The sequence below is a fragment of the Tursiops truncatus genome, chromosome 15, assembly GCF_011762595.2.
Source record: "Tursiops truncatus isolate mTurTru1 chromosome 15, mTurTru1.mat.Y, whole genome shotgun sequence".
NCBI lineage: Eukaryota > Metazoa > Chordata > Mammalia > Artiodactyla > Delphinidae > Tursiops > Tursiops truncatus.
In genome coordinates this window covers 4338758-4364470 of record NC_047048.1, presented here as the reverse complement: position 1 = coordinate 4364470, position 25713 = coordinate 4338758, and the positions used below count along the sequence as shown (strand labels likewise).

The following is a 25713-nucleotide window of genomic DNA, read 5'->3' as shown; positions in this document are numbered from 1 at the left end:
ATCCAGGTAAAACTCATTTATCCTAATGTGTGAACTAGGAGTTTAACACTAATTGTATTTGAGTGCAGTCACTGGTTGAGCTAACATAGTATATTGAATACTCCCCACCAATCCCAAAGGCCCCTTTACCATTTGGTAAAGTGCTAAATACCCTTTCTCCTAGGCCTGTTCTCTAGCTCATGATCTTTTTGAATTTTTTCCTTATGGTAAAAATGTCAGAAAGATGCGTGCCTAACGGTTCAGCACAGTCATCTCTGGGAGAATGTGAGATACTTCCCCCCACCCCACTTCACTTGTGTGAATTTTGACTTACCTTCAATTTTCGTGTATTGAATCTTAAATTTTGCACCCCCGTTACTTCTTTTTCTTTCACATTAAAAAAAAATTGCTTGGGGAATTCCCTGGCGGTCCAGTGGTAAGGACTCCAAGCTTTCGCTGCGGCGGGGCGGGTTCCATCCCTGGTAGGGGACCTAACATCCCACAAGCCCGGCAGCAATGCCAAAAAAAAAAAAAAAAGAAAAAAAAATTGCTTGGCCGGGCTAATTTGGTTAACTTTTTCATCTGTGTTCTTAAATCTCTCTCTAGCTGGCGGCTGCGAGGAGGCCCGTCATCTCCAGGTGGGGGTGATGGTGATGCAGAGCGGTAGGGGCTAGGGTGCTGTGCGGGTGATGTAGGGGCGGGGGCGTGTAGGGGGAGGGGCAGGTGAGGTCGGACTAGGAGAGGTGGGGATGACGTGGGGAGCGACGGGGTTGTGGGAGTTGGGGCGATGTGGGGGGGGTTGGGGGTGGAGAGGGAAGGGCCCCGCGCAGGCCCCGCCCCACAGTGGGCGGAGCTCGCCGAGGACCTATATCGGCGTCGGGCTCTGTGCGCAGGCGCGCGTCGGTTCTCGGCGGGGCTCCCTGGTGGTCTCGGGCCTGTCTGGGCGCGGCCGCGCGTGGGGCGGGCGGTAGGCCCTGGAGGTCGGCGTCCTGTTCAGCGCGGGCCTCCCGAGGCTGCGAAGAGGGGCGCGGGGCGGAGGCAGAGGCAGAGGCAGCGCCGCCTGGGCCGCGTCCACACTGAATGGAGGGAGACTGGGGGTCCCGAGCGAACGCGCGGGAAGGGCCGCGTTTGTGGGAGAGGCCGCGCTGGCTGCGGGGTCTCCATCCTCGTAATCGCCGAGGCGGCCCGAACGCGGCCCAGAGGACTGAGCGACAGACCCCATCGGGCCTCGCAGCCCGGGGAGGTAAGACTAGCCCCCTGATGCTTCTCGGCGCGGCGTGGCGCGCGTTCCTCGGGCCCGAATACGTAACCGAAGCGTGTGTGCCCGAGGCTTGCGGCGGCGGTGTGCATCCCGGGTTTCCTTAGTTCCCTTAGACTGGTATCTGTCTGGCCCAGCGCTGTCCGGAGCAGCCTCCGGCCGCGACGGAGACGCCCCGCAGCTGTGCCGTCCAGGGGCCGAGGGCACTTAAGCCGCGGCCAGCCCGCCTTTGTCCTCAGCCTTCTCTGCGGTCGTAGAAGTGCGGCCTGAGGTCTCTGGAGCTGCGTGTTCTCAGAGAGGCAGATATGGCACCCGGATGAAGGTTCCCGCTGAAGTGAATTTGTCCCCTAGGCTCTACTGGAACAGAGCATCTCTACTGAGCCGGAAGGAGGGGGACTCCAGGAACGGGAATCTCACAGGGAAGAACCCCCGCTCCTTCTAGCCTCTGACCCAAGACGCATCGGAGCTTCAGAAGAGAAGCGGAAGAAACCCAGAAAAGGAGCGTATCGCCCGGAGGGCGGAGGCTTGAGTGATTTCACCACCATCAGCTGTGAGTCACTTTGGAAGACAGAAGGGAGCTGGGACTGAGTGTGACATGTGGCGGGAGTGGTGGGATGCTGGGGGATTCCGCAGCTGGGAAGCTTTTATCTTTAACCCCACCCCCAATGGCAACCTCCCCTCCCTTCATTCTCCACCAGTTCTTTCCAGAAGCTGGTTTCTGTCGTTCCTGTTCTTAGAGTCAAGAGTAGTAGTTCCCAGACGGTTTGCCAGGATTATCTTTTTTTTTTTTTTCATTTGACAGAAGGGAAAAAGCCTGAAAGGGGAAATGACTTGTGAAGAATCAGTAAGAGGCACATAGAAGTCCTGGCATGTGCTGTCCACACGATCTCACGGAAACACATTTCCTCTTAAAAAAATCCTTTTGAGGATGTCCCTGGTGGTCCAGTGGGTAAGACTCCATGCTTCCAATGCAGGGGCCCGGGTTCGATCCCTGGTCAGGGAACTAGATCCCGCATGCATGCTGCAACTAAGAAGTCCACATGCTTCAACTAAAGATCCCCTGTGCTGCAATTAAGACCAGGTGCAGCCATTAAAAAAAAAAAAAAGATAAATATTAAAAAAATCCTTTTGAGAAAAAGCAAGTTAGAAGAAACAGTTTTTCTTTTTAAAAAAACAAGTTTAAGGCACCTGTCCCTTTTTTCAAAACTTTATGAGGATTCTCGGACTCGGGGGGTTAACATCTTGGTAGAAAAACAGTTACGCAAAATAGCCTTTAGGGTTTTTCCCCCTGCTATATGTTTTAATGAAGGCATCATATTTCATATTTTGAGATGCTATCATATGCTTAATAATTCTGCTTTAAATACTTCTGTGTTAGTGAGAGGGGAACATAAATAGTTAAAGGAGTAGGGAACATTGTGGGTTTAAGGAGTCACAAAGGGGCAGGTGTTAACCTTCCTCTCCTTCTCCAGGATTAAAGGTTACCCAGCTGGCGTGTGGAAGTTTTTAGGAAGAGCGTTGAGGAGCTCTCATCATCCTGTTCCTCTTTCCTCCTCTTCCAGGAATGCCTTCCCAGGTTTTGACAGTCTTCCAAGAACAACAGAAAATGAACAATCCCAGGTGAAGTATTTCTTTTCTCTATTCCCTATTTCATTTTCCAGTGGATTTCATGGCTTTTTTTAGGGTGTTCATATGTTAAGATGGAAAAGTGGAAATAGATAAAAAGCCACCAAAATGGGATTCATCCTATTCTTCCCACCCCTCACCTCATCCTGGGTAGCATCTAGGCTCTACTACCTTTAAGATGTCATCATTTCTTAAACCTGTGTTTTCTGCTTAATTCTTTCTCCCCTTATCAGAGCTTCATCTTCTCTCCCCTGCACTGTTGGAACAGTTTTTGCTTCTTTCTCCCCGAGGTTAAGTCTGTCCTCCTGAGGAATCTGAAATGCTATTCAGATGATGCCACTTCAGTATGGAAACCACTTGAATAGCTTCTGGCCCTCCAGAGGGGAAAGGCTGAGTTCTTATCATGAAATTAAGGCTGTTGAGAACAGAACCACTTCTTATTTCTCTTTGTTTTATTAAATATTAAAAAAATTCTCATATTCTACATTTTATTCAACAGTGATTGATTAGTGTGTGAGGTACTGAACTGTGTGCCACAGACTCTGCTCAAAACGATGTAGAGACCTGGTCCCTTTTTGATGGAGTTCACAGTTTAGAGAAGGTGACATTTAAAGAGTAAACATGTAACAGTGGTCTCCAGTGACCCCAAACCTGACATAACTTCCTGAACACAGCCGGTTACCACCCACCTGTGCATCTCACTCACGTCTCTGTCCTGCGGGCTGACCTGGGAGCCCTGTTCCACTTCCTTTCCTGAGTCTCCAGTTCATCTCTCAGGAGCTAACTTGGGGGAGATCTCTTCCAGGAAGCCCTTCTCCTCTTTCTTTGTCCCCCTCTGGATTAATTGCCCTTCCCCTCTGTGCTCCACAATGCCCCTGCTGCCCCTGTCACTGCACTTTGTCCATTGCGTGGAAATTACCTGTTTGTGTCTGTGCTGACAGGCCATTAGCCCTTCAAAGTCCATGTTCATGCCGTGTTCATCTTCATATTTTCCGTTCCTCACCCTGTGCCTTGTTCCTGGTAGGTGCTCATCACGTGTTTGTGGCTGAATAAGCAAATGGTAGGCTTGGGAAGCAAACTCTGCTCTGACTGGATAATCACCCTACCTGAATACAGAGCAGGGCCATCCAGGAGAATTGGGGTCTCCTTTCCCTTCTCTGAATGCTATCTTGGATCATGCAAGGTGGAGTATGTTTGTTATTGTTGCTTTTGTAAGAATTCGTGTTTGTTTGAGCAGTATTAGGTTTACAACAAAGCTGGGCTGAAGGTACAGAGATTTCCCATATACCACCTGCCCCCAGACACCTACAGCCTTCCCCATTATCAACAATCCCCACCAGACGGTACGCTTGTTAAAGTGGATGAACCTACGCTGACACATCATTGTCACCCAAAATCTATAGTTTACATTAGGGTTCACTCTTGGTGTTGTACATTCTGTGGGTTTTGATGAATGTGTCACATGTATTCACCATTATAGTATCATACAGGGTAGTTTCACTGCATTTAAAACTACTCTGTGCGCCACCTGTTCATCCCTCCCTTCCCTCCCTGCCTCCCCTCCCCCCACCAACCACTTCATTGTCTCCATTGTTTTGCCTTTTCCAGAATGTCGTATAGTTGGAATCATACAGTATGTAGCTTTTTCAGATTGGCTTTTTTTGACCTAGTAATATTCATTTAAGATTTCTTCGCTTCTTTTCATGGCTTGATAGCTCATTTTGTTTTAGTGCTGAATAGTATTCCATTGTCTAGATGTACCACAGTTTATCCATTCACCTACTGAAGAACATCTTGGTCGCTTCCAAATTTGGGAAGTTGAGAGTAAGGCTACCATAAGCATCTGTGTGCAGGTTTTTGTGTGGACATAAGTTTTTAACTTCATTGGGTGAATACCAGGGAGCATGATTCCTGGGTTGTACGGTGACAGCATGTTTATCTTTGTAAGCAAACATCAAACTATCTCCCAAAGTAGCTGTGCCATGTTGCATTCCCATCAGCAGTGAATGAGAATTCCTGTTGCTCCACATCCTCACCAGCATTTGGTGTTGTCGGTGTTCTGGATCTTGGGCATTCTAACAGGTGTATAGTGGAATCTCATTGGTGTAATTTGCAGTTCCCTAATGACATGTGATGTGGAGCATCTTTTCATATGCTTACTGTTTGTCATCTGTATATCTTCTTTGGTAAGCAGTCCCTTAAAGTCTTGGGTTGTTTGTTTTCTTATTGTTGAGTTTTAAGAGTTCTTTGTATATTTTGGATAATAGTCCTTTATCAGATGTGTCTGTTGCAGATATTTTCTCCCAGTTTGTGGCTTGTCTTTCCACTCTCTTGACAGTGTCTTTGACAGAGTGGAAATTTTTCATTTTAATGGAGTACAGCTTATCAGTTCTTTCTTTCATGGATCATGCCCTTGGTGCTGTGTCTAAAAAGTGATTGCTAAACTGAAAGTCATCAGATTTTCTCCTGTGTTATCTTCTAAGACTTTTGTAATTTTGTATTTTAGTGAAGTTTGTGATCAATTTTTAGTTAACTTTTGTGATGGGTGTAAAGTCTGTGTTTAGATTATTTTTTTTGCATGTGGATGTCCAGTTATTCCAGCACCATTTTTTGAAAAGACTGTCTTTGCTCCATTGTATTGTCTTTGTTCCTTTGTCAAAGATCAGTTGACTACATGTATGTGGGTCTATTTCTTGGATCTCCAGTTTGTTTCATTGATCTATTTGTCTATTCTTTCACTGTCTTGATTACTGTAGCTTTACAGTAAGGCTTTAAGTCAGGTAGTGTCCGTCCTCCAACCTTGTTCCTCTCTTTCAATATTGTTTGGCTATTCTGGGTCATTTGCCTTTTTAAAAGTTTAGAACCAGTTTGTTGATATCCACAAAATAATTGACTGGGATTTTGAGATTTCATTGAATCTGTAGATCAGGTTTGGAAGAACTGACATCATGGTAACATTGAGTCTTCCTGTCCACAAACATGTAATATCTCTCCATTTATTTAGTTCCTCTATTTCTTTCATCAGAGTTTTACAGTTTTCCTCATATACATCTTGTATGTATTTTGTTAGATTTATACATAAGTATTTCATTTGGGGGGTGAGTGAATGTAAATGATACTGTTTTTAATTTCAAATTCCACTTGTTCATTGATGTTATATAGAAAAATGATATATTTTATATATTTTTTTTATATATTAACCTTGTGCCCTGCAAAATTGCTATAATCGCTTAGTAGTTTCAGGACTTTTTTGTTGATTCTTTCAGATTTTCTACATAGACGATTTTGTCATCTGACAACAAAGACAGTTTTATTTCTTCCTTCCTAATCAGTATACCTTTTGTTTCCTTTTCTTGTCTTGTTGCGTTAGCTAGGACTTCCAGTACAGTGTTGAAAAGGAGTGGTGAAAGGGGACATCCTTGCCTTGTTCCTTATATTAGTGGGAAAGCTGCTAGTTTCTCACCATTATGTATGATGTTATCTGTAGGCTTTTGTAGATTTCTTTATCAAGTTGAGGAAGTTCCTCTTTGTTCCTGGTTTACTGAGAGTTTATTTATTTATTTTGGCTGTGTTGGGTCTTCATTGCTGTGTGTGGGCTTTCCCTAGGTGCGGCTAGCAGGGGCTACTCTTCGTTGTGGTGCATGGGCTTCTCACTGCGGTGGCTTCTCTTGTTGCGGAGCATGGGCTCTAGGGGCACAGGCTTCAGTAGTTGCAGCATGCAGGCTCAGTAGTTGCGGCACACTGGCCCTAGAGCGCACAGGCTTCTGTAGTTGAGGCGCATGGGCTCAGTAGTTGCGGTGTGTGGGCTCTGGGGCGCGTGGGCTTCAGTAGTTATGGTGCATGGGCTCCAGTAGTTGTGGAGCGTGGGCTCTAGAGCGCAGGCTTAGTAGTTGTGGTGCGCAGGCTTAGTTGCTCCGCGGCATGTGGGATCTTCCTGGACCAGGGTTTGAACCCATGTCCCCTACGTTGGCAAACGGATTCTTTTTTTTTTTTTTTTGCGGTATGTGAGCCTCTCACTGTTGTGGCCTCTCCCATTGTGGTGTGTATTTCTTTTTATATTTTGTGAAGGATTTTTGCATCTATATTCATGAGAGATATTTGTCTGTGGTTTTATTATCTTGTAATGTCTTTGTCTTGAGACAAAGAGGTAGGAACTGTTCCCTGTTTCTATTTTCTGAAAGAGATTGTAGATATTTAGTATAATTTCTTTCATAAGTGTTTGGTAGAATTTATGAGTGAACCCATCTAGGCTTGGTTCTTTTTGTTTTGGAAGGTTATTAATTATTGACTCAATTTAAAAATACAGCCTTATTTAGATTGTGTATTTGTTCTTGTGTGAGTTGGGTAGATTGTGACTTTGAACAGATTGGTCCACTTCATCATTGTCAAATTTGTGGGCAGAGAGTTACTCATTATATTTCTTTATTATTTTAATGTCAATGGGATCTGTAGTTATATCCCCACTTTCATTTCTGATATTAGTAATTTGTGTTTTCTCTTTTTCTTAGTCTAGCTAGAGGTTTATTAATTTTATTGATCTTTTCAAAGAATCGGCTTTTGGTTTCATTGATTTTTCTCCATTGATTTCCTATTTTCAGTTTCTTTTGAAATTTCATTTTGATTCTACTCCAGTTTCTATTATTTCTTTTCTTCTGCTTACTTTTGATTTAATTTGTTCTTCATATAGTTTCCTAAGGTGGAATCTTAGATGACTGATTTTATTTATTTATTTATTTGTTGTGGTACACGGGCCTCTCACTGTTGTGGCCTCTCCCGCTGCAGAGCAAGGCTCCGGACACGCAGGCTTAGTGGCCATGGCTCACAGGCCCAGCCGCTCCACGGCATGTGGGATCCTCCCGGACCGGGGCACGAACCCGTGTCCCTTGCATCGGCAGGTGGACTCCCAACCACTGCACCACCAGGGAAGCCCAGATGACTAATTTTAGATCTTTCTTTTTTCTAAATATATGCACTCAATGCTATCAATTTAGTATTGATTTTGCTGCCTCACACAATAAATTGTGTTTTAATTTTCATTTAGTTCAAAATATTTTAAAATTTCTTTTGAGATTTCTTCTTTCACCCATGTGTTACTTAGAAATGTGTTGTTTAATCTTCTTGTATTTTAGAGTTTTTCAGCTATCTTTCTGTTACTGATTTATAGTTTAATTCCATTGTGGTCTGAGAGGTTAGACATTGTATGATTTCTGTTCTTTTAAATTTATTAAGGTGTGTTTTATGGCCCAGAATGTGGTCTATCTTGGTGAATATTCCATGTGAATTTGAGAAGAATGTGTATTATGCTTTTGTTGGATGAAGCAGTCTATAGATGTCAATTAGAGCCAATTGACTGATGGTGTTGTTGAGTTCAGCTACAGGCAAACCTCAGAGATATTGTGGGTTTGGTTCCAGACCATCCTAGTAAAGCGAATATCATAATGAAATGGGTCACACAAATTTTTCGGTTTTCCAGTGCCTGTAAAAATTATGTTTACAGGGCTTCCCTGGTGGCGCAGTGGTTGAGAGTCTGCCTGCTGATGCAGGGGACACGGGTTCGTGCCCTGGTCCGGGAAGATCCCACATGCCACGGAGTGGCTAGGCCCATGAGCCATGGCCGCTAAGCCTGCGTGTCCAGAGCCTGTGCTCCGCAACGGGAGAGGCCACAACAGTGAGAGGTCCGAGTACCGCAAAAAAAACAAAAAAACATTATGTTTACACTGTACTGTTGTCTGTTAAGTGTGCAATAACATTATGCCTAAAAAAATGCACGTAACTTAATTTAAAAAGTGATGCTGTTAGAAAAATGACGGCAGTAGACTTGCTCAATGCAGGGTTGCCACAAACCTTCAACTTGTATTAAAAAAAAAAAGGCAGTATCTGTGAAGCACAGTAAAATGAGGTTTGTCTTTGTGTCTTTACTGATTTTCTGCCCACTGTTTGTGATAGAGCTGTGTTGAAGTCTCCAACATTAGATTCCATCTGTTTCTCCTCGTAGTTCTATCACTTTTTGCCGATGTATTTGACACTTTGTTGTTAGGTGCATACATGTTAAGGATTGTTACCTCTTCTTGGAGATTTGACCCCTTTATCATTATGAATGACTTTCTTTATCCTTGATAACTTTTCTTACTTTGAAGTCTGCTATGTCTGAAAATAATATAGCCACTCCACTCCTGCTTTCTTTTGATTAGTATTATCATGGTGTGTCTTTCTCCATCCATGTACATGGTGGGGAGGGGTGTTCAAACTCTTATCTTTAATGGAGTTCCCCCCACTCCCCCAGTTTTTTTGTTGTGGTAAAATACACATATAAAATTTATCATTTTTAGATAACTAATAAGGACCTACTGTGTAGCACAGGGAACTCTACTCAATACTCTGTAATGGTCTACGTAGGAAAAGAATCTAAAAAAGAGTGGATACATGTATATGTATAATTGATACACTTTGCTATACACCTGAAACTAACACAACATTGTAAATCAACTATACTCCAAAAAATAAAAAAAAATCACTTTAACCATTTTAAGTATTCAGTAGTGTTAAATAAGTACATTTATAATGTTGTGCAACCGTCACTACCACCCATCCACATGACTCTTTATCTTATAAAGTTAAAACTCTGTACCCATTAAACGATAACTTCACATTCCTTCCTCCTTCTAGCCCCTGGCAACCATCATTATATTCTCTGTCTCTGTGATTTTGACTATTCTAAGTATCTCATATAAATGGTTTTATGTAGTATTTGTCCTTTTGTGCTTGTCTTATTTCACTTAGCATAATGTCCTCAAGGTTCATCCATGTTGTGGCATATGTGAAAATTTCCTTTCTATTGTATATACATATCACATTTGCTTATTTATTCGTCAGTGAACACTTGGGTTGCTTTCACATTTTAGTTAATGTGAGTAATGCTGCTATGGACATGGGTGTATAGATATTTCTTTTTTTAAAAAAAATTATTTATTTATTTATTTTTGGCTGTGTTGGGTCTTCGTTTCTGTGTGTGGGCTTTCTCTAGTTGTGGCGAGCGGGGGCCACTCTTCATCGCGGTGTGCGGGCCTGTCACTGTCGCGGCTTCTATTGTTGCGGAGCACAAGCTCCAGACGCGCAGGCTCAGTAGTTGTGGCTCACAGGCCTAGTTGCTCTGCGGCACGTGGGATCTTCCCAGACCAGGGCTCGAACCCGTGTCCCCTGCATTGGCAGGCAGATTCTCAACCACTGCGCCACCAGGGAAGCCCCAGATATTTCTTTAAGATCCTGCTTTCTGTTCTTTTGGGTATATACCCAGAAGTGGAATTGCTTGGTCATATGGTAATTCCGTTTTTAATTTTTTAAGGAACTGCCACACCCTTTTCTGTAACAGCTGTACTGTTTCACATCCCCACCAACAGTGCACAAGAGTTCCCATGGCTACACATCCTCTCCAGCACTTGTTATTTTGTAGTGGTGGTTGTGTTTTGTTGTGTTTTTTGTTTTCATAGTAGCCGTCCTAATGGGTGTGAGGTGATATTTCATTGTAGTTTTAATTCACATTCCACTAATGATCAGTGATATTGAGCATCTTTTCATGTGCTTATTGGCTATTTGTGTATTCTCTTTGGAGCAATGTCTAGGTCCTTTGTCCATTTTGAATTGGATGTTCGGGGAGTTTTTGGTGTTTAGTTTTAGGGGTTCTTTATATATTCTGGATATTAATCCCTTAACAGACATAATGATTTGCAGATATTTACTCCCATTCTGTGGGTTGCATTTTACTCTGTTGATAGTATCTTTTTTTTTTTTTTTTTTTTTTTTTTGCGGTACGCGGGCCTCTCACTGTTGTGGCCTCTCCCATTGCGGAGCACAGGCTCCGGACGCACAGGCTCAGCGGCCATGGCTCACAGGCCCAGCCGCTCTGCGGCATGTGGGATCTTCCCAGACCCGGGCACGAACCCGTGTCCCCTGCATCGGCAGGCGGACTCTTAACCACTGTGCCACCAGGGAAGCCCTGATAGTGTCTTTTGATGCAGAACATTTTTAGTTTTCAGGGAGTCCAGTTTTTTCTTTTGTTCCCTGTGCCTTTGGTGTCATATCCAAGAAATCATAGCCAGATACTGAGTCATGAAGCGTTTGCCCTGTTTTCTTCTAAAAGTTTTATAGTTTTAAGTCTTACATTTAGGTCTTTGATCCATTTTGAGTTAATTTTTTTATTTGAGGTTAAGTAAAGATCCAACTTTATTCTTCTGCATGTGGATATTCAGTATTCCCAGTACCATTTGCTGAAATGACTATCTTTTCCCCATTGGGTGGTCTTGACAACCTTGTCAAAAAGCATTTGAGCATAAATTTGAGGGTTTATTTCTGGGCTATTTTATTCCTTTTGTCTGTTTGTTTTTATGCCAGTACCACACCATTTTTAGTACTGTAGCTTTGTAGTATTATAAGGGATATTGGTCTGTAGTTTTCTTGCAACATCTATGTCTGGCTTTGTTATAAGGGTGATGCTGGCCTCATAGAATGAGTTAGGAAGCATTCGCTCTTCTTCAATTTTTTGGAAAAGTTTGAGAAGGATTTGTATTAGCTCTACTTTCTTTCTTTGGCTGTGCTGCACAGCATGTGGAATCTTTGTTCCCTGACCAGGGATCAAACCCATGCCCCCTGCAGTGGAAGCGTGGAGTCTTAACCACTGGACTGCCAGGGAAGTCCCAGTATTAGCTTTTCTTTCTTTCTTTCTTTTTTTGCGGTACGCGGGCCTCTCACTGTTGTGGCCTCTCCCGTTGCGGAACAGAGGCTCCGGGAATGCAGGCCTAGTGACCATGGCTCATGGGCCTAGCCGCTCCGCGGCATGTGGGATCTTCCCAGACCAGGGCACAAACCCGTATCCCCTGCATTGGCAGGCAGACTCTCAACCACTGCGCCACCAGGGAAGCCCAGCTTTTCTTTAAATGTTTGGTAAAATGAACCAGTGAAGCCATGGTCCAGGACTTTTATTTGTCGGGATGTTTTTGGTTACTGACCCAATTTCCACACTAGTTATAGGTGTATTCAGTGTGCCTATTTTCTTCATGATTTAGTCTTGGTAGATTTTATGTTTCTAAAAATTTTTCCATTTCATCTTGGTAATCCAATTTATTGTACAGTTGTTCATAGTACTCTCCCATAATCCTTTTTACTTCAGCAGAATCGGTAGTAACGTTCATATCTTCATTTCTGATTTTAGTAATTTGAGTCTTCCCTTTTTTTTCTTATTCCATCTAGGTAAAAGTTTGTCAAATTTGTTCATCTTTTTTAAAAAACAGTTTTTGGTTTCATTTTCTCTGTTTTTCTGTTTTCTGTTTTGTTTACATCTGCTCTAATCTTTATTATTTTCTTCTTTCTGCTAGCTTTGGGTTTAATTTGTTCTTTTTCTAGTTCCTTAAATTGTAATGTTTGGTTGTTGATTTGAGATCTTCCTTGCTGCTGTTTAATGTAAACGTTACAGCTACCATGGTGATTGCATGTGTGTCTTCACCAGCTCCTCATTTCTTCAGTGGTCACACCTCCCACCTGTGGAGGCACAAGATATCCCAGTGCTTTCTTCTCCATTGGGAGGAAAACAGGTTGATTACATTTAAACTTTTAATGAGGAAAAAAAAGATAAATTAAGCTTATTATCATGTGGATTAGCAGAATGTATATAGTACTTACTAAAAATAAATAAATTGGGGGTGCTCAAAAGTTTACTGCCAGGATGGTGATGAAGTATTTTGGAGACCACTCAACTACACGGATGAGTCCAGAATTACTGCACAATGTGCTGCTGAACACCTTTGCAGTTCTTCCTCTTCTCGTGGCCCTGCCCTGTTCCCCTGTTCCTGTCATACTGCTGTGTGTTTTTCATACCTCTTTGACTTTGTGTATGTGCTTGCACCACATTAATGAAGATCTGCTATTGTGAATCCCGACCTGACAATACAAAATAGTCATATCTCCTACATTATATAACACTGATTCTAGCATAGCTCTAATAATACCTTATTACACGATAAGTATTCATAGGTATGATTTTTCTCCTTACCAAGATTTAAGCTTTTTTTTTTTTTTAAAACATCTTTATTGGAGTATAATTGCGTTACAATGGTGTGTTAGTTTCTGCTTTGTAACAAAGTGAATCAACAGAGAAGAGACTCAAAGCACAGAGATGCTGAGTGATTAACAATGTGATTATTCGCAATGCACGGCAGCTGAAAATTTCCTTTAACTTGTTTTAGGTTGTGCTCTGGCATGAGAGGCTGACTCATGTTTAGCCCGTCTCCCCAGATTTAAGCTTCTTAAAGGCCAAATAAAGATGATTGATTTAGGGGCTTCCCTGGTGGCACAGTGGTTGAGAGTCTGCCTGCCGATGCAGGGGACACAGGTTCGTGACCCGGTCCGGGAAGATCCCACATGCTGTGGAGCGGCTGGGCCTGTGAGCCATGGCCACTGAGCCTGTGCGTCCGGAGCCTGTGCTCTGCAATGGGAGAGGCCACAATAGTGAGAGGCCCGCGTACCGCAAACAAAGAAAAACAAAAAAGATTGATTTAGGTCAATATTCTTGGCAAGCTAGGATAGTTTCAGACACAAGGTAGAAACTTCAGTTTTTTTTGTTTGAATTAATAAGTTAATCTACAATCTGGATTTTCCTATTATGATATCACTTTATCCCACAAAGTAAACCACAAAACAAGGTATAGAATAGGCAGCCTATATAATATTTATGGTAAACTCTCAAAATCAACATGTTAAGAATTATTTCCCATCTCTCTCACATCACCCAATACTGATCTCTTTGGCTTGAACAGAAGTGTGCTGGCCAGGGATCCGTGTCATTCAAGGACGTGCCTGTGGACTTCACCTGGGATGAGAGGCTACAGCTGACCTGCATGTGGAGGACCCTGTACCGGGATGTGATGCTGGTCTCCGTGGGTGAGGCGTCTTCCCTGTATCGCGCCTCAGCGTGTGCATTGTTTCTTAGCCGCCAAAGCTTACGAGCCCTTGGCGGAGCTTTATGATATCTGCACACCTCACGGGTCAGAAATGAGTGCTGCTATTGAGCACAGAAAGAAGGCTTCTGCTCTCACGTCCCTAAATAAAGGTTCAAATGGGCACCATTATCATGTGACTCCTGAACCGGCACCTTCATTGTCCTTCAGGGCCCCCGATGTCCAAGCAACTTGTCTGAAGTCTTAACCCTGTATCTCACTCACAGGGTACTGCGTCAGCAAACCAGAGGTGATCTTCAAGCTAGAGCAAGGAGAAGAGCCATGGCCATTAGAGAAAAGCATTTCCATGCCGGAGTGATCCAGGTGAGTTAGTCATTATCAGGTGAAAAAAAAGAAGCCACTGGAAAAGCAGACCCAGATGGATTGGTCCAGAAGTTGAGACCTTTGGTGTCTGTCTCAGTACTTCTATGTAGGGGCTTCAGACCTTGGGAAGTAACTGAACGGTGAGCCAGCCTGCCTCAGAAAACCTGAACCACATTTCCATCCACCACTCTTAAGTACCAGCGCTTTCCTCTCTGGCCTGACTTTTAGGGAAGGTGACCATTCTGTGCCCAGTGTTGACCCCCTGCCTGCCTCCTGACCTTTGTTCTTGGTTTCTCCTTTCTAGTATTCATCTTCTCTCCATTTTCATGGACTATTTTCTTTTCAGTTTTCCCCACAGGCATTTATTAATTCATTCTGCAGATATTTTTACTCTGTGCCACCCTCGCTCCTGGTGTCGGGGATACACCAATGAACAAACACTGTTCCTGAACTCCTATAGCTTACAAGCTAGCAGGAGGAGGAGACGTGAATAAATAAGTTTACACATCCAGTGGTGACGAGAATGGTGAAAAGAACTAAAACAGGAGATAGAGAGCGGGGTGTGCTCTTGTAAAAGGTGGTTGGAGAATGCCTTTCTGATGATGTCAGCATTAGAGCAGATAAAGAAGGAAGGAGGTGAGTCATGTGGCTCCTGGGGGTTCCAGGCGAAGGAACAGCCACAGGGCCAAGTTCCTGCGGCAGGAGTTTGTTGGAAGTGCTCTGAGGAAAACAGGGAGGCCAGAGTGGTGGCAGGGGAGCACCTGAGAGGGATGCTGGTGGGAGGTGACATCAGACAGGTAGCCAGGGGCCAAATGATGTGTTACAGGACACGGCGAGGGCGAGGGCTTTGACTTCATTTGGGGCGAGTTGTGTAGCTATTACTGGATTTCTGCAGAAGAGTATGTTTTAAAAGAATTTCTTTGCTACTATGCAGAGGAAATTGGGGACGGGGACAAGGGTGGTGGACAAAGTAAAAGCATAAAGACAGTGTGAAATGCTGGCTCCTGAAATACTGACCACCACCATTGTGAAGGCAAATCTTAATTTATTGCTCACCCTGACAGTCTTCGTAGCATCTTGGAAAAGAGTGAACAAAGGTTATTTATGAGATTTGAGGGTATAGTTTAAAGTATATTTTTTTAATTCAGGGGCTTAATAACTTTTGGGTAAGAATTATGATTTAACAGTTTAGGATTTGTGGACAGGTCTTGGAGAATAAGTAGTATAGTATCTATGGGAAAGGTGAGAAGTTTGTTTAAAAGGGTTTTGAGGAAGCTTCTGAAATGAACAGTAAGATCATTTGCAACTTTTATTTTCCTGGGCATGAGTTTCATGGGGCAGGAAAGTCTGCCGGTAACACAGTAGAACAGTAGACATGGTAATGCAGAGAGTAAGCTGTGTGGATGTTGACGGTTTCAGCTCTCGACAGCAAAGAGGTGTTTGCAGTGGCTCAGATGTGAAGTGAGGGAGGGGGTAGACGTGATGAAATGTGGCTCCACGTTGGGAGAGTAGGATTTGCTGTTGGGTAGGATGTGGAGTGAGAGAACGGGGTGGGGAGCTGAGGATGACCTCAGTATTTAGTCTGAGCAACCTGCTGGGGTGGGAAGTGTTCACTGAGATGGGAAAAGTGGGGAGGAGCAGTTCGGGGCAAATTTTTTAAGAAGTGACTTTGAGAAGCGTCAGTGACTTGAGATGATTATTCAAATTTAGATGTTGATAAGGCCCTTGGACATACAGATCTGGAGTTGGAGAACAGACAGGAGTGCAGATTAAATTTGAAAGTCATGAGTTGAAGGGTGGTATGCAGACATAACTGGGCCTTGGGCAGTGGATGTGGATAGACAGGAAAAGAGGCTGCAACCCACAGCCTTACAACACGTAGGAGTCACAAGCGTAACAGAGAAGAAAACCCAGAGAGATGTCTGGAGGGCAAGAAAGGTGCTTGTCAAGAAGGACACAATGAATTTCTAGTTTGAAATTGGAAATATGAAGTCAGCGTTTTCTCCCTTCGTTCCTGTAAACCATCTAAAACCAACTAGGAGATTGAGAAATGAGTTGCAGACTGGTATTTTGTATAAATCTGAGAAATAGCTAAACTTGAAACCATGACATAAGGGGAAGAACTGTTGAAAGCAATAAAAAATCAAGCTGGGTACAGGCACCTGGAATTGGAACCAGAGAGAGACCTCCAGGGCTGCTGACCTCAGAAAGAAATGCAAGGTGACTAACCCTTGGTAAAACATCAGGAAGGGACCGAACAAGATTGTGGCAGGAACTTCCTTGTTACCTGCTTTGGTTCTGAGAAGCAGAGAAGTGGGATTCAGGGTGGAATCACACACATAACCCTTAACTGTGTAAAGTATTGGTCTTTGTAGCATTTGGGGGATAAACAAGACTTTGCACGTGAAAATGCCCATAGGTTTTCAGAGAGAAATAAAAAATAATCAAATACAATGTTAAGTCCTTGGTCCTAAGCAGCCAGTGCAGGATGCATGGATGTCTTCCTAAGAAAAAAAAAAGGGAGAAAGAGAAAAAAAGAAAAGGCAAAAAAAAAAAAAAAATTAGTAAGTGAAGAACACGCACCTGAAAAATATTGTCATAGAAGAGAGAAATATTGTGACCAAGTATCTCACTATGAATGTTTCACAGCTTAATGAAGCAATTGCTTTTATGATTCAAAAGCACAAGGAACCATATATAAGCACTGAGGGGAGAGATGAAGAGACACAGGAGATTGTCTGAAAGCTTCCAGTGCTCAGGAATGAACTGGAAGAAGAAACATCCTGACAGTAAAAATGTGTAGAATTGGAAGGAGCACAAAGAGCTGAAAACATAGTGAGGGGCCTGGAAGAGAGGAGCACAGGAAGTGAGCAGATGGAATGGGAATCGGGGCACAGTTAAAGGGGTCACATGTGGAAGACTGGAAAAGGAGGTTCAGCATGCACACCATCCAGCCCCCCATGTGGAAAGCCAGAGATAATTGAATAGAACAAATACTTAGAGATACATTTCAAAGAAGCTTCCTGGTATGAAAGAAGACTGGAGTCTACATGAAAAGGACTAACTTACGGGAAACTAACTCAGAACTGTCACCACCATGGTGTATCCTAGGGAAGTTACTAGATTTTTAAAGAAAGAAAGGTTCTTTTTGGTCTGCAAAACCAAAGAATTAAGTCATTTAAAACTTTGTTGAGGAATGTTGACAAATATAATTGTATATATTTAAAACGTACAGTGTGACGATTTGATGTACATATATTGTAGAATGGTTACCAAGATTAAGATAATTAACACATCCATCACCTTACGTAGTTAACAGGTAATTTGTATGTGTGGTTTTTTTTTGGGGGGGGTGAGAATGATTCAGATATATTTGCAACAGCGTTCAAGGGTACAATACCATATTATTAACTATAGTCACCATGCTCTACATTAGATCCCCAGCACTTGAATTAAGTCTTTTTTCTTTTAAATTCTGGCTGTGCTGCTTGGCTTGCAGGATCTCAGTTCCCTGACCAGGGTTTGAACCTGGGCCACAACAGCAAAAGCACTGAATCCTAACCACCAGGCCACCAGGGAACTCCCCAGTCATTTTTAAGGGGGAGAAAAAAAATCAAGTTGATCTCAGACGTCCATAATAACATCCAGTGCTTTTAAAAGCAGTGGAGAAAGAATTACAAAATCCTTAAGAACTAAAAGTAAATCCCAATAATTTTATATGTAGACAAAATGTTATTCAGCTAAAGTAACAACAGTAAGTTTGAACATGCAAGAATGCAGGGAAATATTGTTTTCGTGAATTCTTTGTAAAGAATTTTCTAGAACATGAACTTTAATCAAGAAATGGTAAAGTATAAAATAGCAGAAGATTGTTTTTGAGTGCTATTTAAGTGAGAACTAAGTCTAAAACTGAAGTGGGGATTGATTATCAGGATAGAATTAAAACATAAAGGACTTAAGATTTTAGGATTATTAGATATAAAATTTTAAAATTTGTGTGGAATAGCCACGTCCCAAAATAAACAAAGCAGTTTAGAAGGCTAAGAAAAACTAGGGGGAGCTTGCCCTTTCAAATTCAGTGCTAGCTATTGGCTGTAGTGTGATATTAATGTAAGAATAAACGGATCAGGGTGCTTCCCTGGTGGCACAGTGGTTGAGAATCTGCCTGCTAATGCAGGGGACACAGGTTCGTGCCCTGGTCTGGGAGGATCCCACATGCCGCGGAGCAACTAAGCCCGTGAGCCACAACTACTGAGCCTGCGCGTCTGGAGCCTGTGCTCCACAACAAGAGAGGCTGTGATAGTGAGAGGCCCGCACACTGCGATGAAGAGTGTCCCCCACTTGCCACAACTAGAGAAAGCCCTTGCACAGAAACGAAGACCCAACACAGCCAAAAATAAATAAATTAAAAAAAAAAAAATCAGAACATTTCCCAGCTGTGGTCAGAGGAAGTCCTGACTACTGAATAAAGGCACAGAGAGATGCAACATCGGTGCCTTTGAAGATGGGAGAATGAGGCTAAGAGCCAGGGAAGGCAGGGCTTAAAAAAAAAAAAAAAAAGAAGAATAAACGGATCAGAAGATTCCAGAACTAGCTCCACGCATATGGAAATCAGATATGTGAGAAACAGACAAAGGGGAGGTAATTCAATAAGTGCTGTTGAGAAAATTATTCATATGGAGAAAACATTTGTCTTTTACCATTATACAGAAATCAATTTAAAAGTAAAATATATAAAACTTCTAGAAGAAAGTATAGTGGAATATGTTTATAACTATATAAAAGGGGAATATATGTACGCTCTTGATATATATGTATCATCTATGTACAATCCTTATAAAAGGGTTCTCAAACAGCACAAAAATACTGTTTTAGAAGAAAAAAATAGATTAAGAACATTCACTCATTACAAAACACCATAAAAATTCAAAATTCATGGCATAGAGTGAGAGAAGTTATTTGTAACATATATAACCAGCAAAGGCTTAATATCCAAAATACATTCATGGCTTTTCTCAAACAAATTTAAATAAGACATTATACATTATTCATTTTACTTAATTTCTGCTTCCTCCCACTGGAATGTAAACTTCATGAGAACAGGGTTTGTTTTCTTTCATGTCTGTGTTTCGACTGTCTAGGATAGTGCCAGCCACAGTTTAGCATTCAATAAAAGTTTGTTGAATAATGAACTCCTACAATTCATAAGAAAAAGTCAAACAACCCAACAGAGAAGTGGACAAAAGACATACATGAAAAGGAAACACAAGTGGGAAACAAAAACACAAATGATAAATGAGAATATCTACAACTTCATTCGTAATAAGAGAAGTAAAAAGTATGACAGTGAAATAGCATTTTCTGTGCTCAAATTTGGCAAAAATTAAGACGTCTTTCAATAGCAAGCAGTTTTGATCACATGATCACTCTGCTGGGAAGAGTTTGTCAAGAACTAGGTCTTACAATGTCCCTTCCCCGTACCTCATCTGTTCCTAAGAGTTAAGGTTTTCACTTTACCCAGTGACTGAAAAATTCCCACGTCCTCTATCTCCGCCTCGTCTGCCCTCTACTCTCTGCTTTACCTGAGGTGTTCTAGCCTTTTCATTGTCAGTGTGGCAGAAACTAACCCTAAAATCATTTCTTCCAAATTGTAAATCTTCTCACGTTCCTTATTTCCACTTACTTGGGTTCTAATCCTTTTCTTCTTCCGTATCTGACAACCATGAAAAGTACCTGTAATACTGATCTGTCCATAGTTCCTCTTATTTTTAATTTTCTTTTGAAAACTGTCTTCTATAGCTTTTATTCTTACCTTCCAGTGACCTTACTTAAAACCAGAACCTTAGTCTCTGATGCCTTATTTCATTCCTAACTGTAAGTATATACTTTTAAATCTAAAGCATCTGTTTCGTCTTGTTGCTGGCCTTATATAATCCTAGGGTTGTCCTCTATTACTTAAGATACCTTTTCTTAAACATATCAGTCCATATTCATCCTTTTTTGTTGATGTTACTCAAAAACTCATGGTAAGTTCCATATGATCCTCCTTCTAAATACTGCTCATACATCTTACCCACATCTGCACCTCTTCTTGAGGTTTGCCTGTCCAGATCCTTAAGAAAGGGCTTAGGACTGTGCCTGGCATGTAGTTAATGCTTGTTGTGCATATTTTACACTTAGTTTATGTTTGAGCTCAAGTACTCACCTCTGTTTTGAAGTGCTTCTTACTCTCTCCCCTCTTAGAATTCCCATTTCACTTAGCAGCTGAGCCATAAGGATTTCAGACCTCATCATATACTGTGATACCTGAGAGCATCTGGTTATTGCTGAGGCCTTTGTCCCCATCTGGGGGGCGTCTTTTTTTTTTTTTAACTCTTCCTTAATTTGATGTATAGTATATAATAGATATGCTCATCTATTAATGCTGATAGATACGTTTATTCAGAAAGCATTTCCTAAGTACACAGGCCTACATCACTTACCTGTAGATTCTGATTCATAGGGTACATGGATTGACATGGGGCTATGACAGTCTATACTCCATGTTTTGTTATTTTTTTTTATAAATTTGTTTTTATTTATTTGTTTATTTTTGGCTGCATCTACTCTTTGTTGCGGTGTGTGGGCTTCTCATTGTGGTGGCTTCTCTTGTTGCGGAGCGTGGGCTCTAGGCGCATGGGCTCAGTAGTTGTGGCTCACAGGCTCTAGAGCACAGGCTCAGCAAATGATTGTAGACCAGTGGTTGGTCTGTTTTGACCTTGGAGCTGCAGGCAGCTTGGTTACATTGTCTTATTTGCCTTCTCTGTCCTGACTCACAGGTTGTAAGTACTCTGGTTCTTTCCAGATTTTTATTTATATAGCTCACATTTTACACTTGTGCTAATTAACTAAAGTGGCATTTTAATTGTTCTTGCTTTGTAACACTTCTCCAAGTCCCTCTTCATTTCTATTTTTCAAGACTTTCTTGGCTTTTCCCACATCAATTCTTAGAGGCGACCTTTAGAACGGATTTACCAGGCTCCTCTCCAGAGCTTTTTGGGATTCTGATTGAATTTAAATTTAGTCTAAAGTAGCTGCCTACTGAGTGGCACTCCTAATCCCACTGGCTGGACCACTTCCCCCCAACCAGAGGCAGGGCTCAGAGACGGTTTCTGTTGGTCTTTTTCCTGTGAGTGGGCCATACTTTCTTTGCATGTTTTGTAATTTTTTGCTGAAAACTAGACATTTTAGATAACGTGGGAACTCTGGAAATCAGATTCTCCCCCTGCCCCAGGGATTTTTTGTTGTGGGTTCTTGTCGTTTGTGTCCTTATTGACTTTTCTAAGCTATTTTTATAAGTCGATATCCTTCGTCATGTGTGGCCACTTAACTCTTTTTAGTTTTTGTTTTATACTGGACTATAGTTGATTTACAATGTCATGTTAGTTTCTGGTGTACAGCAAAGTGATTCATAAAGATTCATAAAGAATATATGTATTCTTTTTCATATTCTTTTCCATTGTGATTTATTACAAGTTATTGAATATAGTTCCCTGTGCTATATAATAGGTCCTTGTTGGTTATCTATCTTATATTTAGTAGTGTGTATATGTTAATCCCAAACTCCTAATTTATCCCTCCCCCTACCTTTCCCCTTTGGTAACCATAAGTTTGTTTTGAAGTCTGTGAATCTGTTTGTTTTGTAAATAAGCTCGTTTGTATCATTTTTTTTAGATTCCACATATAAGTGATATCATATTTGTCTTTGTCTGACTTAGTATGATAATCTCTAGGTCCATCCACGTCGCTACAAATAGTGTTATTTCATTCTTTGTGTCTGGGTAATATTCCATTATATATATGTACCACGTTTTCTTTATCCATTCCTCTGTTGATGGGCATTTAGTTTGCTTCCATGCCTTGGCTATTGTAAATACTGCTGCTATGAACATTGGGGTGCATTTATCTTTTTGAATTATGGTTTTCTCTGGATATATGCCCAGGAGTGAGATTGCTGAATCATACGGTAGTTCTATTTTTAGTTCCTTAAGGAACCTCTATACTGTTCTCCATAGTGGCTGCACCAATTTACATTCTCACCAACAGTGCAGGAGGGTTCTCTTTTCTCCACACCCTCTCCAGCATTTATTGTTTATAGACTTTTTGGTGATGGCCAGTCTGATTACTGTGAGGTGATAACCTCATTGTAGTTTTGATTTGCATTTTCTAATAATTAGCAATGCTGAGCATCTTTTAATGTGCTTTTTGGCCATCTGTATGTCTTCTGTGGAGCAATGTCTATTTAGATCTTCTGCCCATTTTTTGATTGGGTTATTTTGATACTGAGCTGCATGAGCTGTTTGTATATTTTGGAGACTAATTCCTTGTCAGTGGCTTTATTTACAAATATTTTTTTCCCCATCTGTGGGTTGACTTTTTGTTGTTTATCATTTCCTTTATTGTGCAAAAGCTTTTAAGTTTAATTAGGTCCCATTTGGTTTTTTGTTTTTATTTTCGTTATTCTAGGAGGTGGATCCAAAAAGATACTGCTGCGATTTATGTCGAAGAGTGTTCTCTGCCTATGTTTTCCCTCTAAGAGTTCTATAGTGTCTGGCCTTACTTACACTTAGGTCTTTAATCCATTTTAAGTTTTTGTGTATGGTATTAGAGAATGTTCTGATTTCATTCTTTTACACGTAGTTGTCCAGTTTTCCCAGCACCACTTATTGAAGAGACTGTCTTCTCGTATATTCTTGCCTCCTTTGTCATAAATCAGATGACCATAGGTGCGTGGGTTTATTTCTGGGTTTTCTATCCTGTTCCATTGTTCTATGTTTGTTTTTTTTTTTCAGTACCATACTGTTTTGATTAGCTTTGTCAGGGCACCTGATTCCTCCAGCTCCGTTTTTCTTTCTCAGGATTACTTTGGATATTTGGGGTCTTTTGTGTTTCTGTGCAAACGTAAAAAATTTTTGTTCTAGTTCTGTAAAAAATACCATTGGTAACTTGATAGGGATTGCATTGAATCTGTATATTGTGTGGCCACTTAATTCTGTTCCATTAGCTTCCAGAGGTCAGCTGTGTTTTGTCAGCTTCTGTAAACACCTGGAGCCAAAATAAGGGGACATTCCCCCAGTTTTGCAGGCTGGCTGTGTTGGGCACTCCTTCAGCGCTTAGCCAGGCTGGTTCCACTCTGCCTTAGCCTTCACTTCCAGCTTACATGGAGCCTGCAGGCCAGTCCAGGTGAGAGCATAGGGACTTTTCAGGTCTTTTCTCAGCTGTGTCTCACCTGGGCACACACGATGTGCACTAGGAAGCTTTTCAAAAGCTCGTATTGCCACACACAACTCCATTTTCCAACCTGTCCCTTCCCAGGCTTCTCAATACGTCTGCTGCTCACTTTGACTGTCATCCTGCCCACCAGGTTGCTGCCTCCACCCCCAGGACTTGTGCCTTTAAATGCCTTTGGCACCAGCCCTCTGGGAAGACTGTTCTGAGTCAAGGAAACAACAAAGGGACGCCCTGTTACTGACTTACAGACAGCAGCCCACAGGTGAGGCCCACAAGCACAGCCCTGTGGGGTAAGGTCTCATTCTTGCCCTGCCCCCAGCAACCTGTGCCTGGGGCTCAGGCTGCCAGCAATCGGGCTGGTGACCAGAGATGTGGGGGACAGTGGGTGGGCAGCTTTCTCATTGCAAAGTGTTGCCCTTATCAAGCTTCCTTGGTGGTTCTAAGTCCCAGACTAGATTCTAGAGTTTTGCCAACGTTGCCAGCTCATTAATTGTTCATGTTGGGGGAGGGGGACAGATTTCTCTACTCTGCCATTTTTGGTGAAATCACTTCTCGTCAGTTTTCGAGCACTTCCTGATTGCTAATACAAATGACTGTTCTACACTTAATTTTCCTAATCAGCATTGGAATAAGCTTTTACTCTTAAGAGCTCTGGTTCCATTTAGTGGAGAATAATTACAAACCAAGATCTGGGTGAACATTTTTCTTTTTCTTTGGGGGGAGGGGCGGGCGCACACATTTTTCTGAAGGTAAAATACTGCATATTTAATTAGGAATTTAATACTATTACAGTGTGCTAGTATTTATTAGGATTCTGTTGATTCCATGAATAATCTTGTTGAAAAAATTATTGTTAAAAAGATTTTGAGTGGGCTGCCTTTTACTTTCTAAGAGTCACTCTTGTATTTCATCATTAGTGTACCACTAAGTTTTGGAGGAAGGCATAGGTTGCATTTTAGAAGACATGACTGCAGTTCATTTTTTGTTGGCTAATTCTGTGTAAGTGTCAGATTGGCTGCCAAGCAAAGTGGCTGAACCAAGAGATTGAAATCTCATGTACAATTCCAAACAGGGGGTCCAGGGAGGTAGGGGACCCTCCTCATCCCGTTCCATGGTGTTATCCAGAGAAGTTTCCCTTCAACATATTACTTTTCCATCCCCTAAGCAGGAGTCGGCAAAATATGGATCATAGGCCAAATTTGGCCTACTGCCTCTTTTTTGTACAGCATAAACCAAGAATGGTTTTTATATGTTTTAGAATAATAAGTTCTATCAAACACAGCCCAAGCAAGGGAAGGAAAAAAGGCAGTTTTTAAGAATGTGACTCTTTTAAGAATGTGACTCAGAGGATGACACAGATTTCCCTAATGGGCTCCAACATAATCACCTGGCTACACCTACCTAAAAGGTAAGTTGAGAAGTCAAATCTCCAGTGATGTGCCAGTTGAAACTGAAGGGGGAATCTCTTTCATAAACAAAGCAGGGTAACACTGTAGTACAGTCAGCAGCCCAGTTTATTACACTGAGTTCTACAAAGTGATGCAGACACTCACATGTATAACTCTTTCATCATAAGAACGTTTACAAGCAGCTGTGCCATTTTCCTGAAAGTTGGCTTGGGTAGAAGTTGCCAGAAAAGGCACAGGAGGCATCATTTAGGTACCTAAGCTATAAAATTCTGGCTAAAACTGAACAGAATAAAACATTATTGGGGATTTTAATTAGGGGCCTTTACTTTTCCTATGTGCATGTTTTCATATTTCTGGAGGAGTCCTGGGCACAGTGTTAACTGTACTACTCAGTTAAAAACATACTTATTATCAGCATTGGTTTCTGTGTGGACCCCACTGTTTCTTCATGCCAAACCCCAATTCCATCCCTTCCCCCACAGGTACTCACACTGATGAAGGTATGACCTTAAGCACATACTACTGTAGCCTCTATGAGGGTGTGTGTGTAACTTTGATGTAAACATTTTTTAGTTGCACGAAATCTCATTCCATCCATTTTTCTTTCATTCATATCTAAAAGGGTTAATCAGCTGTGCTACAACAAAGCACACACTGCTAACTGCTGGACACCACCCCACTGCTTGATCCACATTTTACTCACCTCTTCTAATGACAGTCACCTAGGATATCTCAAAAGTCCTGCTGTGGTGAAATTCCCTGTATATACATCCTCCTGTGTATAGAAGTTCTCTGGGATCTATCAACAGATTGGGGTACTACTGCATGATAAAGCACACATATTATTGAATTTAAAAGGTAT

The 25713-nt window shown here is 41.9% G+C and overlaps 1 protein-coding gene and 1 long non-coding RNA gene across 7 annotated transcripts in view; one reads left to right on the top strand and one right to left on the bottom strand.

Moving 5' to 3' along the window:
* The first annotated feature begins 883 nt into the window (after window positions 1-883).
* LOC109549236 (uncharacterized) lies at window positions 884-25673 on the top strand. Of its 2 annotated transcripts, none has more exons than XR_012325960.1 (7): window positions 884-1222; window positions 1589-1787; window positions 2040-2186; window positions 2710-2857; window positions 13669-13792; window positions 14076-14172; window positions 22678-25673. It is a non-coding gene; the product is annotated as an uncharacterized lncRNA (long non-coding RNA). The 2 variants fall into 2 exon arrangements; XR_004522209.2 differs by having other exon boundaries at window positions 16822-25673.
* The window catches only part of ZNF12 (zinc finger protein 12), a 59763-nt gene continuing 47607 nt past the window's right edge, over window positions 13558-25713 (bottom strand). For 4 of the 5 annotated variants that reach the window (XR_012325959.1, XM_073791872.1, XM_073791873.1 and 1 more), the window contains one exon: window positions 13558-14110. Coding sequence is in view for 4 of the 5 variants with exons in the window: in XM_073791872.1 (XP_073647973.1) it covers window positions 14106-14110 (5 nt within the window). In the remaining variant the exon portion in view is untranslated. Of the gene's footprint in view, window positions 19368-25713 lie in introns of all 5 variants that reach the window. The other variant, XM_073791870.1, reaches the window with a different exon arrangement.